This window comes from Phalaenopsis equestris, unplaced genomic scaffold, assembly GCF_001263595.1.
Source record: "Phalaenopsis equestris unplaced genomic scaffold, ASM126359v1 Scaffold000121, whole genome shotgun sequence".
Taxonomy (NCBI): domain Eukaryota; kingdom Viridiplantae; phylum Streptophyta; class Magnoliopsida; order Asparagales; family Orchidaceae; genus Phalaenopsis; species Phalaenopsis equestris.
Window position 1 is genome coordinate 620,362 of NW_018164563.1, and position 14,460 is coordinate 634,821.

The following is a 14,460-nucleotide window of genomic DNA, read 5'->3' on the forward strand; positions in this document are numbered from 1 at the left end:
TTGCATCATCTAATGAGTTTATTTGATTCTGTATAGGATTTTTAAGATTATTATAATTGGATCATTAATTGTTTATAAAAGGTCATTTATGTAAATTTCAATTTATGCAAATACTTTAGGATTAGGGTCTATTCATTTATTCTATTTCATTTTTAATTCCTATAGTGTTCTCCCTCTCTCCCTCTCCTCTCTATTTGTCCTAGATTTTCTTGTGTCAGCTCTCAAGTATTTCTAGAGGAATTAAAAAACTAAAGAACCAAACTCATAAGAAAGTGGAAACATGCGAAAAAAGTTTAAAATGAAATTAAACGAGAGATATTGTAAAATGAGTTGAGTGAACTATATAATTAAGAAATAAATGTGAATTTAAGTGAAAATACTATTATTTTGTGGTTTATTATCAATAAATGTAATGATTGTTGCAAGAATTTCTCAAAGGAGAAAAAATAAAGAAAAATAAATAAAGTCAAGACTGTGCCTCGACTTTGTCTAGCGGCGATGCGACATCATTCATGGCAAAAAAAACAGGTGCAAAAAAAGAAAGCTTGATGTCTTGGTGTTGTTTTATGCAACGTTATGATGTCGGAAACTAGAAGAAATTATTTAGAAACCCGAGAACAGTGCCTCCGCACCACATGCAACACTACAACGCCAAAAGATAAAAGAAAATAATATTCAAGATATAAAGCACGGCACTCTGACGCCATATTTTGGAAGCATTTTAGCGCTACGAGTAAAAATTTGCTAAAAACAATAGTGTCACAGCATTAAAACCTATAAACATAAATTAGAAAAACAAAGTGGGCAATGCCTCGGTGCTGCAAGGCTAGTGTCGTGGTGCAACAACCGAAGAAATTTCAGAGCTGATTAAGTGAATTACCTAAGGAATTAATGGAGTTATTCTAGTAGGGTCCTTTGTTGATAGGCTGTTAGTAAGAGTGAAAGAGTGACTTGTGTGGTGAAGAGAGTGGAATACTTAGGAGTGTGGGAGTGAGTGAGGAGCGTAGAGAGACATTTGGAGACTTCCAAAAGGACAAAAGAAGAAGAAAGAACCAGGAAAAAGAGAGAATCTAAGAAGAATTTACATCAATTTTGATTCACTCTTTTTAAGTATATTGTATCAAATGTAATTTATGAAACGAGTTTTCTCTGTATTTTTGTGTTATTTATTAGAAAGTATGAACTAAGCGTACATACTCTAGGTTTATGATTCATTTTCAATTTTATATTTTGAACATTTGTGTTGACCATTTTAAATATGACATGTTTAATTTTCTTCAAGCTTAATTGAGTTGTGTGTTGGCCATATGCAAACTTGATATCGACCGAGTCTTAAAGGATGACTCAAGAAAAATTGTCAATTTTTTTAGTAGATAGACATCTCATACCTGAGAACTTGTAATAAAGCAAAAAACATTCTAAAATACAATCATCTTTCTAAATAGAATAAACACATCTATTTAGAAAAAAAAATAGATTTTCTAGTTATCGACAGAGTAGAAAATATTAAAATTCAGAGTAGAAAGAGAAGAAAAAAGATAACAGAGCAAATTGGGCTCTGTAGTTGGTTCATGCGATTAAGCATTCATCAAACAGTTCAAAGAAAGAAATAGAGCCATCATTAGAAAAATAAAAATAAAAAGATAACAGAGTAGATATAAGCCTATACACGATCACATAACCATGCACAATAATGGAGAATGCTATTAGTGCTCATGCTAAGATAAGACTTAGAAAAAGATGCAACATACTTGGAGAATCATTTTCGCGGCTGTAACATACTGATTTCCTGGCCCGAATATTTTATCAACCTGAATGACATTATTATTACAGTAAGCATCTAGTAAAACGCACGTAATGGCCATAATAAGAAAGCCCCAAAGAATTTGAGCAGAAAAATCAGCACAAAGTGAAATATAAAAAATATTTTCATTCATGTGAAATGGACAGGGAATGGTTGAAAGCATTCACTCAATGAAAAAAGAATCAAACTATAGCCATCTAAGTTTAAAAGGCAAGAATAAATGAAAAAGGTCAGAAATGAGCATTTAAAAACATTCGATAATATATAAAAGATTGATCTTTTGTCTTAAAATCATTCAAGCATTCAGGAAAGTCTTCCTACTATAACTACCAAAGTTAGGGTTTCAGGACATTATTTTTTCATGGTACAGCATATTAATCCATCCATCACATAAAGCACAATTTCGATTATAGCAGTCATGGAAGACATAACAACCTCTTGTAATTCTATGTCAGCTGTTTTGTCCTTTTTCAGCCAATTAAATGATAGTATTGAAATATATTATTCACATAACCTTACTTCTGATAGATCCATAAATTTTTTAAGATAATAACCTGACAAATGCATGGCATAAAGGAGTGCAAATTGCCCTTTGGATGGTACTAGATCCATTGAAATCTTTAATAAAGAGCAAGGTTAAATTTCTTAGGCTTACCATGCTGGTGGTAAGTTCTGAAAATTTCTGATTTAAATGTAGTAGTAGCGGGATAAAAGAATGAGCTAAAATGATATATGGATAAATAAAATATAGATATTCAAAATAACATATTTTAGCATAAATCGGTTAGATGGGTTATAAAACTCGAGTAACAACGTGAAAGCTAAAATATTTAGGGAAAATGGGGTGGAAGTTATGATATTACAAGCACCACTGACTCCAAAAAAACAAAGCTAAAAACTAAAAATATTCGAAAGAGGTGTTTTAGCTTGACCTCATCCCCTAGGGAAGTTATATCATTGGACTTTATAAAGACAAGTCATGATGAAACAAAAAGAACAACAACAATAGTAACAACAAGAAGCCTTTATCCCACCAAGTGAGCTTGGCTATATAAATCCTTCTCCATTGTCTCGTATTGAGTGTCATATTTTCATTTAATTCTAATAAATTATAAAAATATTTTATACAAAAGGCCCAAGACTCCACCTTTCTTAGCACTAGTCAAATCTTAAACATTTACCCTCCTAACAGGGCCATCAGATAGTCGATGCTTAATGTGACCAAACAATCTAAGGCGACTCTCTAATCTTGTCTGTCACTAGAGCTACTCCAACCCTTTCATGGATATATTGCTTTCACATTGTCTCTTAGTGTAAAACCACTCATCCACCCAAGTATTCTCATCTCAACAACACTTAAATGTATAGTTCTATTTTACAAGCCAAAATTCTACGCCATTAAACATTATAGGTCTCACTACAATCTTATAAAATTTTCCTTCAAGTCTGAGTAGTATTTTTCTATCATACAATAGATCCAATGCATTTCTCCACTCAACCATCCAATATGAATTCTACTAATAACATCCTCATCTATATCACCATCAATTTGAACGATAAACATGAGATATTTAAAATATTCACTCCTTTTAATGACTTGATCACGCATCATTCAATCCCGCCACTAGATCTAATATTGTTAAAATTAAAATCCATATATTAAATTTTAGATTTACTTGAGCAAAATCCTTTAGACTCTAAAGTTGAACTCCATAATTCAAGTTTTTCCTAAACTCTCTCTAGTCCTATCCACAAGAAAGATGTCATCGAAAAGCATACAGCAAGGTTCATCCTCCTATAAATGTCTAATTAGAGCATACATAACTAAAGCAAAAAGATATGGGCCTAAAGATGATCCTTGATGCAATCCAACTGAAATGGGAAAATACTTCGTCAATCCTCCTTGTGTTTGAATACAAGTAACAACTCCAATATCATAACTTTAATGACTTGAATATAAGCAATATCAATCAGCACTTTTCTTTTCTGAAATTCTCCAAAATACTTCTCTTGGAACTTTATCATAAGTTTCTTCTAAATCAACAAAAATCATTTGGAGATCCTCCTTATTATCTCTGTACTTTTCCATCAAAACTATAGCAGACTTGCCCAGCATAAATCCAAACTAATTTTAAGAAATTTTCGCACACATCATAACATATATTCAATTACTCTCTCCCATAACTTTAATTTATGACACATTAGTTTAATTCATCAACAATTTGGACACTATTGTGCATCCCCTTCATTCTTAAAAATAGGAACCAACAATTGTGCATCCCCTTTATTCTTAAAAATAGGAACCAACAGACCAACAAACTCTTTATCCACTCATCAGATATCTTTTAATTTTTAAATTAATATTTAAAAGTTTAGCAAGTCAAGAAATTCTCAAATCTCATACATATTTTCACATTTCTATTAAAATACCATCAGGTTCTACTACTTTCCACACTTCATTTTCTTTAAAGTCTCCTCAACTTCTGTTTTATTAATGCGACGGTGGAAATAAAAAAATTTGTTATTATTTATTCTATAATATCAGTAAGATCAATTATATTTTCAATATCTTCATTGAAAATTTTATCAAAAAATCTCACCAACATATGTTGAATATCCTCATCTAAAAAAAATACTTTTGGATTTTCATCTTTAATACACCTAAACTAAATACTTATTTTTCTTATTTATTTGTTTGGCTAGTTTATACATATATATTTTTCACCATTTTAGTATCTAATTTATCTTAAAGATCATCAAAAAAAGAATTATTAGCATCACAAATAATTCTCTTAGTCTTCCTATGGGTCACCATATATTTTTCTCAGTTCTCCAAGCTTTTACATTTAAACTAAATTTTATAAAAAAATTTCTTATTTTTTATTTTTTCTTACACATTATTATTCCAATATCAACTATTTTAATTCATAATTTTTTTTTCCTTTTTAAATCTCTAAGCACATCTTCTACAACTTGTTTAAAAATATTAGTTTCTTCATGAACATCCAAATCTTAAGATCTTGAAGTTCACTCATAAAAATAATTTTATATCTTTTAAGTACGATAATATTTCGTTATATTTTTTATCTTTCAATCTTTCATCTTAAAATTCAAAATCAGTGATTAATGTTGGATACCTAAATTTTCACTTAGAATGAATGACCTTCAATCTTTACAATTCTCATAAAAATATCAATTTAACCTAAAGAAGTTTGGAGTGACAAAAAGATAAATCCAGTTAACCCGAAAGTATTTGGTTGTTCATCATGTCATGCTGATGTTGAATTCAAGAGTGCGCTTAATTCAAAATATGTCAAGAGTACCTTTATTGAGTATAGCTCAGATAAATTTTAGGTATAAATTTTGAGACAATCATAATCATAAATTCATTGGGGGCAGGGCTATCACTTTCAATTAAATGGAGATATACAAAAAAAGAAACAAAACTCAGGCCAACAGTTACTCCTAAAGCTTCCTCCAAATATATTGAAATAGAAAATAATGGTGATCAGGAACATGGATAAATGAAAGGTGTTCAATCTGAGAAAGCACAAAAAGTTTCTCAGACACCTGCTACGGAAGTTAAAAGGTCCAACAAAATCACACAACCAATATAGAATATTTCTCCTACTTTGTACTATCTATTGCTAATTGATAGTGATGAACCAGAGTGCTATGATGATGCTACTCAAGTTGAAGGCATAAAGGAGTGGGAGTTTGCCATGGATAACAAGATGGACTCACTAATATAAAATCAGAAATGGGATTTGACAGAATTACAATAAAGCAAAAAAGGCATTGCATAAAATGTGGATTTACAGGTTGAAAGAAGATTCATAAGGTAGCAATTATTATAAGGTGAGGCTTGTTGTGAATGGATTTTAGCAAAATAAAGATTAGACTACACTGCAATATTTCCTCTTATAATGAAGATGATAATTATCAGAGCTGTTGAGCTTAGTAGCAGAGGTGGATCTACATCTCATGGAAGATGGATGTAAAGAAAATCTTTATATATGGTGACTTAGAAGAGAACTATAAATGGTGCAACCATTGGGATATCAAATTTCATGAAGAGAAGACATTATTGCTTCATCAAAAATTTTAATAATTATATTGTGCTTATTTTGTTTGTATATGCATGATTGCATGAGCAGATATGGAGAAGACAAGGGTCTTGAAAGAATAATTATCAAAAGAGTTTGAAAAAAAGAAATTAGGACCAATCCATAAAATCTTTGGTATGAGAATCAGCAAGAACACGTGTAAATGTACATTGAAGTTAGCTCAGGTAGAATGTGTTGAGAATGTCCTACATAAATTCAACATAAGTGGGGCAAATTGCACCCCTTAGGTAGTCACTTTAAGCTATCTAAAGAACAATAACCTAAGTCTGAAGCAGAAGAAGCACACAATAGAAGAACTTAGTACACTTTAGCAGTTGGAAGCTTGATGTATATGATGATATGTATAGGGTCAGATATTGAACATGCAGTGAGAGTGGTCAGTCGGGACATGAGTAATCTAGGTAAACATCATTGCAGTGAAGTGAATTCTCAGATACTTGAGAGAAACAAACAACAAAACACTTTGCTTTGGAAGTACATGAATTGATCTACCGTGATATATAGATTTTGATCTAGCATGAGATAATAATGATAGAAGAAATACAACAGATTACATTTTACTTTGGGAATCACAACAGTGAGTTTGATTTCCAGATTATAGAAAGTTATTGCACAGTCGATTATAGAAGCTGACTATATTATTATCACTGAGGCTAACAAGAAAATGATTTGGTTGCAGGGCTTTATGGCAAAACTAAGTAAGGAGCAAGGAAAGGGAAAGTTTCATCTTCTATCTAAGAAGCAGCAATTCATGTCAGGAAAAAGAACATTCAGCTAAGATATCACTTCATTTGTTCGCTCCTAGAAAATGATCAATTATCTTTGGAGAATATACATACAAGTCAAAATTTTTTATATATGTTGACTAATGTTGTTATAATTGAGAAAATGAAGCAATGTTTGACTTCAGTTATAATTCAAGTAGGTTGAGACTGAAGTTGAACCACACTATTACAAAGATGATACAAATTTGAAGGTGCAGGATTGGTTGTAATAAGTCTCCAAGTGAGAGATTATTATATATGGAGACAGATTATAGAGTTTGGAGGAAACCCAACACTTGGAATGGTGCCTAGAGCCTTACAGCAGTGCCTGGAGTGGCCCCCCAGTGCTAGTGGGGGTGCCTAAGAGCCTAGAACCATACTTTTGAGACAGAGCCTTTGAAATTACGGCACCCAAAAGGGGCGCAACCACTCCTGGATCATTCCCCAAACTAGAATGCCCAAAAACCAAGCACCCAGGGGTGGCGCCTATGCGCCTATAATCGAATTTCAGCAGTTCAATGTTTAAATTTCATTTTTGTTGCGAGAATGTGTCTATGTTGAATGCTTTGAATTTTGCAATTTTCACAGGTGTTAGAGAGAAGAGATGAGCATTCTTGAGTTTCAAAGTTATAGATAAGTTTGAGTGTAGTGTAATCTGTACATTTCTCCTCATTTCTTTATAGTGAATTTTTTGGTGTGGTGTTGCTCCGTAATTTTCTCCCTTTTTAGGTTTTTCCACATTAAATCTTGGAGTTTTTATATTTTTTTTGTGATTTCTTTTGTGAGCTTCTGTTCAAGGGTTTCATCCGGATCTCTCGAACATTACTTCAGCAGTTTCGCGCATATCTCTCACCACAACATAAGGTTCCACAAGCAATATTGAAAGTTCATTTGTTGCTTTCATCTCAATCAAATTTGATAGAATCTATCTTTTTCAACAAATGAGTGGCCTTCGAATCATTTCGTTAGCTTATTTGATTTTGTATTTCTAGTCATTATTTCTAGTAGAAGTCTACTGAAATTTCGACAAAACTGATTTCTTTTGAATTTTCAAATGAATCCTTAATAAAATGATTAAGGGCTGGCAACCAACAACCATCAATTTTTTCATGCATGATGCATGATTTCTAGCATCTCACGATAGATATACATTAAAAATCCTATACCGTAAGATCTTCTGTTGCATTCCCTTACATCAAATACAACTATATACATGCTTCCTTGCCATGGCAATTTCAAAGTAGAAATGTGAATTATCTCAAGATATCCCATTGAATGAAGAAAACGATGAGGAAAATTGGTAAATGGGGCTAGATCACCAATACTAAGAGATAATATATATATTTTTTTATTTTGGCAGTTCTACCATGATGATGACATTGCATGAGAAATCATTGGAAGTGCTTCCATTTTAAAACTTCTAGCATCACTACTATAGGGAAAAACCAAACATCACCCAGTTTGAAAACTGATTGTAGTATTCAGATTAGTAGAATTGAAGACGTGTTGTGCATGGATTCAGGTTTGGTTGAGATGACAATTTCTTTGCCACATCTTCTTTATGGCTTCTAACTCATCTCTTTATAGAACGATTCAATTTAGTTAATAAAAATGTGTAATAGATTAAATGACTGCAACACAATTCTTTAGCTACACTCCCTCAAAGAACTTTTAAGAAGTACAGAAAAAAGTTCACAAAAACCAACAAGAGAACACTTTGAGCAGCAAACTAGAAAAGCTTTCCTGCCAAGTAAATGAATGTCAATCAATTTGTTAAGCTGCCAAAATGGTTTTCAGACAATATCATCTTGAACATGTCAAATCAAAATGCCTAAGAAATTCAGTCTACTTATAAGAATTGCAGCAGCCAAAGGTGAACCTTTTGTGTTACTGATAAAATTCCTTCTGATCCAAGTCTGCTTTAGAGATTTTCACATCCTTAGTCCAATGCACTTGAGCTCATCCTAGCAAATAGGTTTATAATGGAGGGGGAAAAAGGGAGGAAAGAGCTCTGTGAATACAACTTGGAGTGATCTGTGTAGTTAAATTAGGAGCACTCAATTGGCCTCACAAATAATCAAATTTCATTCAACCTAATTTCATTCAACGTCAATAAATAATAAGTCAATTATACAAGATGAAACTATATTTAAAGAAATAAAGACATAAGGATAAAGCCAACATTTTGAATGCAAATTTAGTCTTATCCAATTCCAACTAGCATTCAAAATATAAACCTAGCCTTATCCAAAAGAAGATAAAAAAACCTAATAAAATAACTCTAAACTTTATAAGAAATTAGTTCATAAATAGAAATGGGCATAAGAAAACTTCAAAACCCTAGCTTGACTCTTTATAATTGGTCTATGGTCACTTAGACATTCATGGAGTGATTGGCTTGTATAGAAGCATGTGCTACATCAATTGTCCACCCTAGTGAGTCACCAACTTTGCCAATGGATCCTCCATGATTTCCATCAAATGGAAAATTTTCTAAATTTCCTAAAGCAAATCAGGAAAATCCTAAATTTACAAGGTACCTCTGGAGGAAAGTCTTAATTCATTTTGTAATCATGTAACTTCCACGGATGTGGGTGGAGCTGAAAACTACCATCAATTTGGTTATAGGCCATCTCAATGCTTCTCTTACGTGAAAAGCTCTTGCCTGATGAGATTGTAGTTTTCTCAAGGCTTGTTACTCTTTTCCTATAGAATTTGTCCGCTAGAGGGCAAACACCTATTGCTCTACTAAGGATGACCACTATGTACAAAAAGTTCACAATTAGCATGCTGAGCAAAGCTCCTGTGAAATCTCCTAAGCCTGTATTTCGACCAATGAATAAGTTGATCATACTCTAACATCATTTGCTGTAGTAAGCCTAGGAAGGAAGAAGTTGTGCTCTACCACATAGCACATTTCCAAAAGAGTGGGAGGAAATATGAAGTATAAGGAAAAAAAGGGAAATAACCTCTAATAAAAATTCAATCTGTGCATATATAAATAGCATGTGCACGATAATTTACAAAAACATAATTCTCCATTATTAACACATTGTTAACATGCTTCTGACTTCAATTTTGAATGACCCTGGTTATTTCTGCACAAAATAGTTGTTTCTTAACAAAGTAGAATAGTCACATGACATGTGCTTTTTAATTTCTGTTGGATCAAAAAATCAAGGGGGACTCTTCTACATAACCTTACTATTAAGCATTGTTTTAAAAAGCGTTCAAGGCATATGCTTTGAGGCATGCCTTGAACTAACGTGTAAAAAAGCCTGAAGGCTTAAACTTCATGTTACCATTGAGATTTACACATTTTTCATCTGAGGCATACACCTCGAGGCGTTTGAGGCAGTGCCTAAATCAAGTTTTGCACAAAAAGTACATTATATTAAAGATATTTGACACAATGCCTCAAAAAGATCAAAAGATAATTTAAATTTTATTACTTGATTATGTTATTACTTTTGTTTTTTATTTTAAATTAAATTGAATTTCAGATTAATTGATAGTAAGAAAAAATTATAGTGAATAAAAAATATTTTAAAGTTGCAAACAAGATAGAATTAGATAATAATAAATATGATAGTTTTTTTTTTTAAGATTATGAAAGCAAGGATGAAACCACTATGGATCTTAAACCTCATGGAATATTTTAATTTTAAATGAATGTTTATCTACAATTGCATTTCAAAGTTCAATTTTATATCAATATTTAAGATTAAATTTTGTATTCATAATAATAGATTAAATAATCATATCAATGGTTTATATCATATTTATGAATTTTTTAAAGGCTTACACCTCAATTCACCTCAAGGCTTGTGCCTCACCGTGCTTAGGTAAAAGACATTGGTTCCCGATTTCGCCTTTTTAAACTTTTCTACTAAGTAAACCATAAAAATAGGTGTAGTTGAGAAAGTGGATAGCAAGCAAATAGATATGAAGAAAGATATTCATGCAATTGAAGGGTTGGCGCAAAATCAAAAATAAATAAAAGCAATACTAATAATTCACATATAGCATAAGCAAGCAGCTTAACGCCTCTTCCAACTTGAATGACAATTAAGCAATCCAGCTACCTTATTCTTTACTAATGGTGCTCGTCAAGCACTCATTTAGATGACATGGAGTTGTGGAACATCTAAGAAAATCATGGATCAGGATGGATGAGATGAAAAAAAATTTAAATGATCAATCACACATTACTAAGGACATTAAAACAAAAGGCTTCATCCCACTATGTAGAGTTGACTATATAAATCCTTTTTCTCCATTGCGCCTTATTGAGTGTCATATTTTTCTTTTACTTTAATAAATTAAGATCATTATTCATACAACATGCCCAAGTCTTTCTAGGTCAACCTCTATCTTTCTTAAAATATGTCAAATCTAATCTACTCTCTTAATACATCTACTCTCTTAATTGGGTCATCAGATAGTCGACGTTTAATGTGACCAAACCATCTAAGGCGACTCTCTCTAATCTTGTCTTCCGCTGGAGCTTCCAATCCAGCTATGGAATTGGATAACCTCGTTATAAAATATAATAGACATTTACATTTATCGCACCACCGCAAAGCCAAATCAAACGGATCAACGAAGTACAAAATAGAAAAAAGCCACAATTAGAGGAAAAAACCAAACAAACAAGGAAAAACAGTATCTTAGCAAATTCAAAGGGAAAATAATATCAACTTGTAAGCATCAACCGATATTAAACTCAGCTCAATAAATACCGCACCTTAGGACATGATTGGGTACCCCAAGCCATTGCAGATATAGCCTATTAATAGGAAAAAAGTTAGAATTGCCAAATCAGAGGAAACAAAGAAGTTTCAGTCTTTCAGATTAGGAAAACGTGAGAACATTCCACCTGAGCACCACCAGCTTTGAGTATGTGAGTTACACCAGCCTTTTTTGCACAATAAAGCACCTCCTGCAGGTAAAATAAGAACATTAAATTTCAACATAATGGATGAGATTAGGCAACTTCTTACATATAATACCTTACATATAGTACCATCTCTAGATGGAGGTGTGGCAAGAACAATAGTCTTGCACCCAGCAATGTGAGCAGGCTGCCTCATAGAGGAGACAAAAAGCTAACCAGTCAGCTAAATTAAATTAAAAAAATTGATATAGATAAAATAAATCTAGAATATGCATTTGTACCACTGAGAGCATCAGAGCAGTTGATGGTAAAACAGCAGTTCCCCCGGGTACGTATAACCCAACTGAGCCAATACACCTTGCAATTCGTTTACATCTGACACCCTATACAAATTTAGTTTAATTAAGCCAAGCAAAAAAAGACGTGAAGCGTTAATATAAGTACGAAAGGTAAAATTACATTCATGTTCTCAATATTCCTCTCGGGAACCCTTTGGGCTGCATGGAATTCATATATGTTGTCATATGCAATATCAAATGCTTCTCTGACCGCTGGATCAATCTGTTTTCCATGAAAGCTAATTTTAGGCACTTGTCCACACGGACAAATGTCACAAACAGCAGATAATGCTGAAAGAATACAGGGAAGTTAAGCTTAACCACAAAACAAAACAATAAAAATAAAAACTGCAATATGCAGATGGTTCTAAAGTTATACTACATATAAAAATGATATCTAAGATAAGCTCTAAATAAGAACAGGTAAGAAAATGTTAACTTTCACATATAACATAATAGCACACTATCTACATGCAATAGTCCATTCTAACTCAAACATGCAGAGATCCTTATCCTAACAGTTATGATCCACTTCATGATTGCCTTTAACTGCAAAGCAACTGCAACACTTCATGATTGCCTTTAACTACAAAGCAACTGCAATTCAAATTAGGAACTATTATACTTCTTCATTCAAAATTATCATAATATAAGTATATAACCGAGAGATATCATAAAATTTCACTAAGAGGTCTAGGTTATTTGCATTAATCATACAAGAAGTAAAGGCATACCTATTAACCATACAAATTTATGACCATTTTTTCTCGATTACAGCATACACAAATGAATCTCTAAAATCCTTCATAACAAGCAATGTTTATGTAGTAGTTGGCTGCAGGATTATTGGTGTAGATTGGCTTATTCCGACCATGATATCAAGGTTAACAATATGTAAGAAGATACATGTCTAACATAAAACCAATCATCCTTCGCAGCTAAGTCAAGAAAAAAAAAAATGGAACTGGAATAGTTGAAAAAAAATAGGGAAAACTTGCTAACTCAAGGACAGAATATGTAACAATAATAAGAACCTCCCACTAATGGATAACAATAATGTTAATTAACAATGGGAAATAAATAGTAAGATACTTTCAAACATAAGCAAAGCAAACAGATAACTTGTTCATGTAAAACAATTATCAATCCATCTTAATCAGCCCACCTCTGGATCTGGCAAATCAGAAACGTGTTCAATGATTCGGTCCAGTGCAACCTTATCAAATTTTATAGTATAACTGCTTAAGAATTAATTGAAATTATTAGATACTGTGTAATAAAAATCTGAGATAACAGAATTAAAACTTTTGATGATATGCAAGTATAGGTATTCAAGAAGCACCAACTCAACAACAGCAGCATCGCCTCTACTTTGGACATCATCCACAATAGGTTTAACCTAACGCCAGAAGAATCCGAGTCAATTCGGAATGATATCCTCATGTTATGAAATGAAAAATGATGTCTGAAACTTAGAAATGTAAATACAAAAAATTCTCACCACACCAAAGATTGATGTAAAATCAATGCGAGGACGGACCATTAGTGTGTGAACCTCGACATCATTAAGATCTGATAACCGATAAGATTTCATTGAACACTGTATAGTTTGACTTCTGGTCACTGTGCAAATGATCAAGACAAAGTATACAATCAATTGAAAACTCAAAGAGTGAAAGATAAATAAAAAAAAGGTAACTTTAGTATTAAAATAATTTCTCTACTCAAATCTCTGCAACAATATGAAGTCCTCCAGCAGTGGATAAAGTGAATGGAAAATGAACAAGGGATTCAAAAGAACAATTTTACTGCCTGCAAACAGAAACAAAAAAGAAACAATCTAGGGAAAAATCAACCAGATAACAGACGGTTCAAACTGCACTTGTCACTTCTAGGAAAGCAGAATGATCTGGAAACACCAAAGATCTCTGATTTAAGAATTTGATCAGGCCTTGTAAACAAAGAAAATGAAACATCCATCCACAGATTTTATCCTGCATTCCAAATGCGATAAATGGTAAGCTAGAACATTTTTTTAAGTAACCAAGAATCTATGGCTGATGGATACAAATTCACACTAACTTCGAGTTATATTGCCACACACATCATGAGAATTATAACAAGTGTCCTCGTAACTTCTACTCGTGAAAGATAGAAAAACCATAGCTTCAGAATGGCATTCCAAAGCTTTTTTTTTTTTCAATTTCAGTCCAGGGATTCACTTAATAGGCATGGAGAAAAATTAAGTTAATAATAACCCCCTTAAAAAATAAGCAAAAAACAAAAAATGAAAGGGAAAAAAGAATGGAAGTAGAAGAAAATCCAACAACGAATTTAAAAATAAGAACTTTGAAGAAGGTCCAACGGAACCACTATATTTTTTAGTGGAAAACACGGGGAAGCAAAAGCGCAGTTTTTATTTCTCTCAAAAGGATAAAGATCGAAATGAGAAGGAGAAAGACGAAAGCAGCCGTCTTTACCAGCGGGATTCGCAGAGACTTCAAAGACGGTAGGAGGGGCGGGGGGGGGG

At 32.5% G+C, this 14,460-nt stretch overlaps 1 protein-coding gene across 1 annotated transcript in view; it reads right to left on the minus strand.

The window, feature by feature from the left end:
• The window catches only part of LOC110021091 (histidinol dehydrogenase, chloroplastic), a gene marked incomplete at its 5' end in the record, with an annotated part of 30,056 nt that extends 15,628 nt beyond the window's left edge, over nucleotides 1-14,428 (minus strand). Inside the window, 11 exon segments of the mRNA XM_020719422.1 lie at nucleotides 1,752-1,811; nucleotides 11,443-11,484; nucleotides 11,575-11,637; nucleotides 11,708-11,779; nucleotides 11,874-11,975; nucleotides 12,052-12,153; nucleotides 13,096-13,168; nucleotides 13,277-13,329; nucleotides 13,432-13,553; nucleotides 13,787-13,924; nucleotides 14,411-14,428. Coding sequence (XP_020575081.1) covers nucleotides 1,752-1,811; nucleotides 11,443-11,484; nucleotides 11,575-11,637; nucleotides 11,708-11,779; nucleotides 11,874-11,975; nucleotides 12,052-12,153; nucleotides 13,096-13,168; nucleotides 13,277-13,329; nucleotides 13,432-13,553; nucleotides 13,787-13,910 — 813 coding nt within the window.
• Between the last annotated feature and the right edge of the window lie 32 nt (nucleotides 14,429-14,460).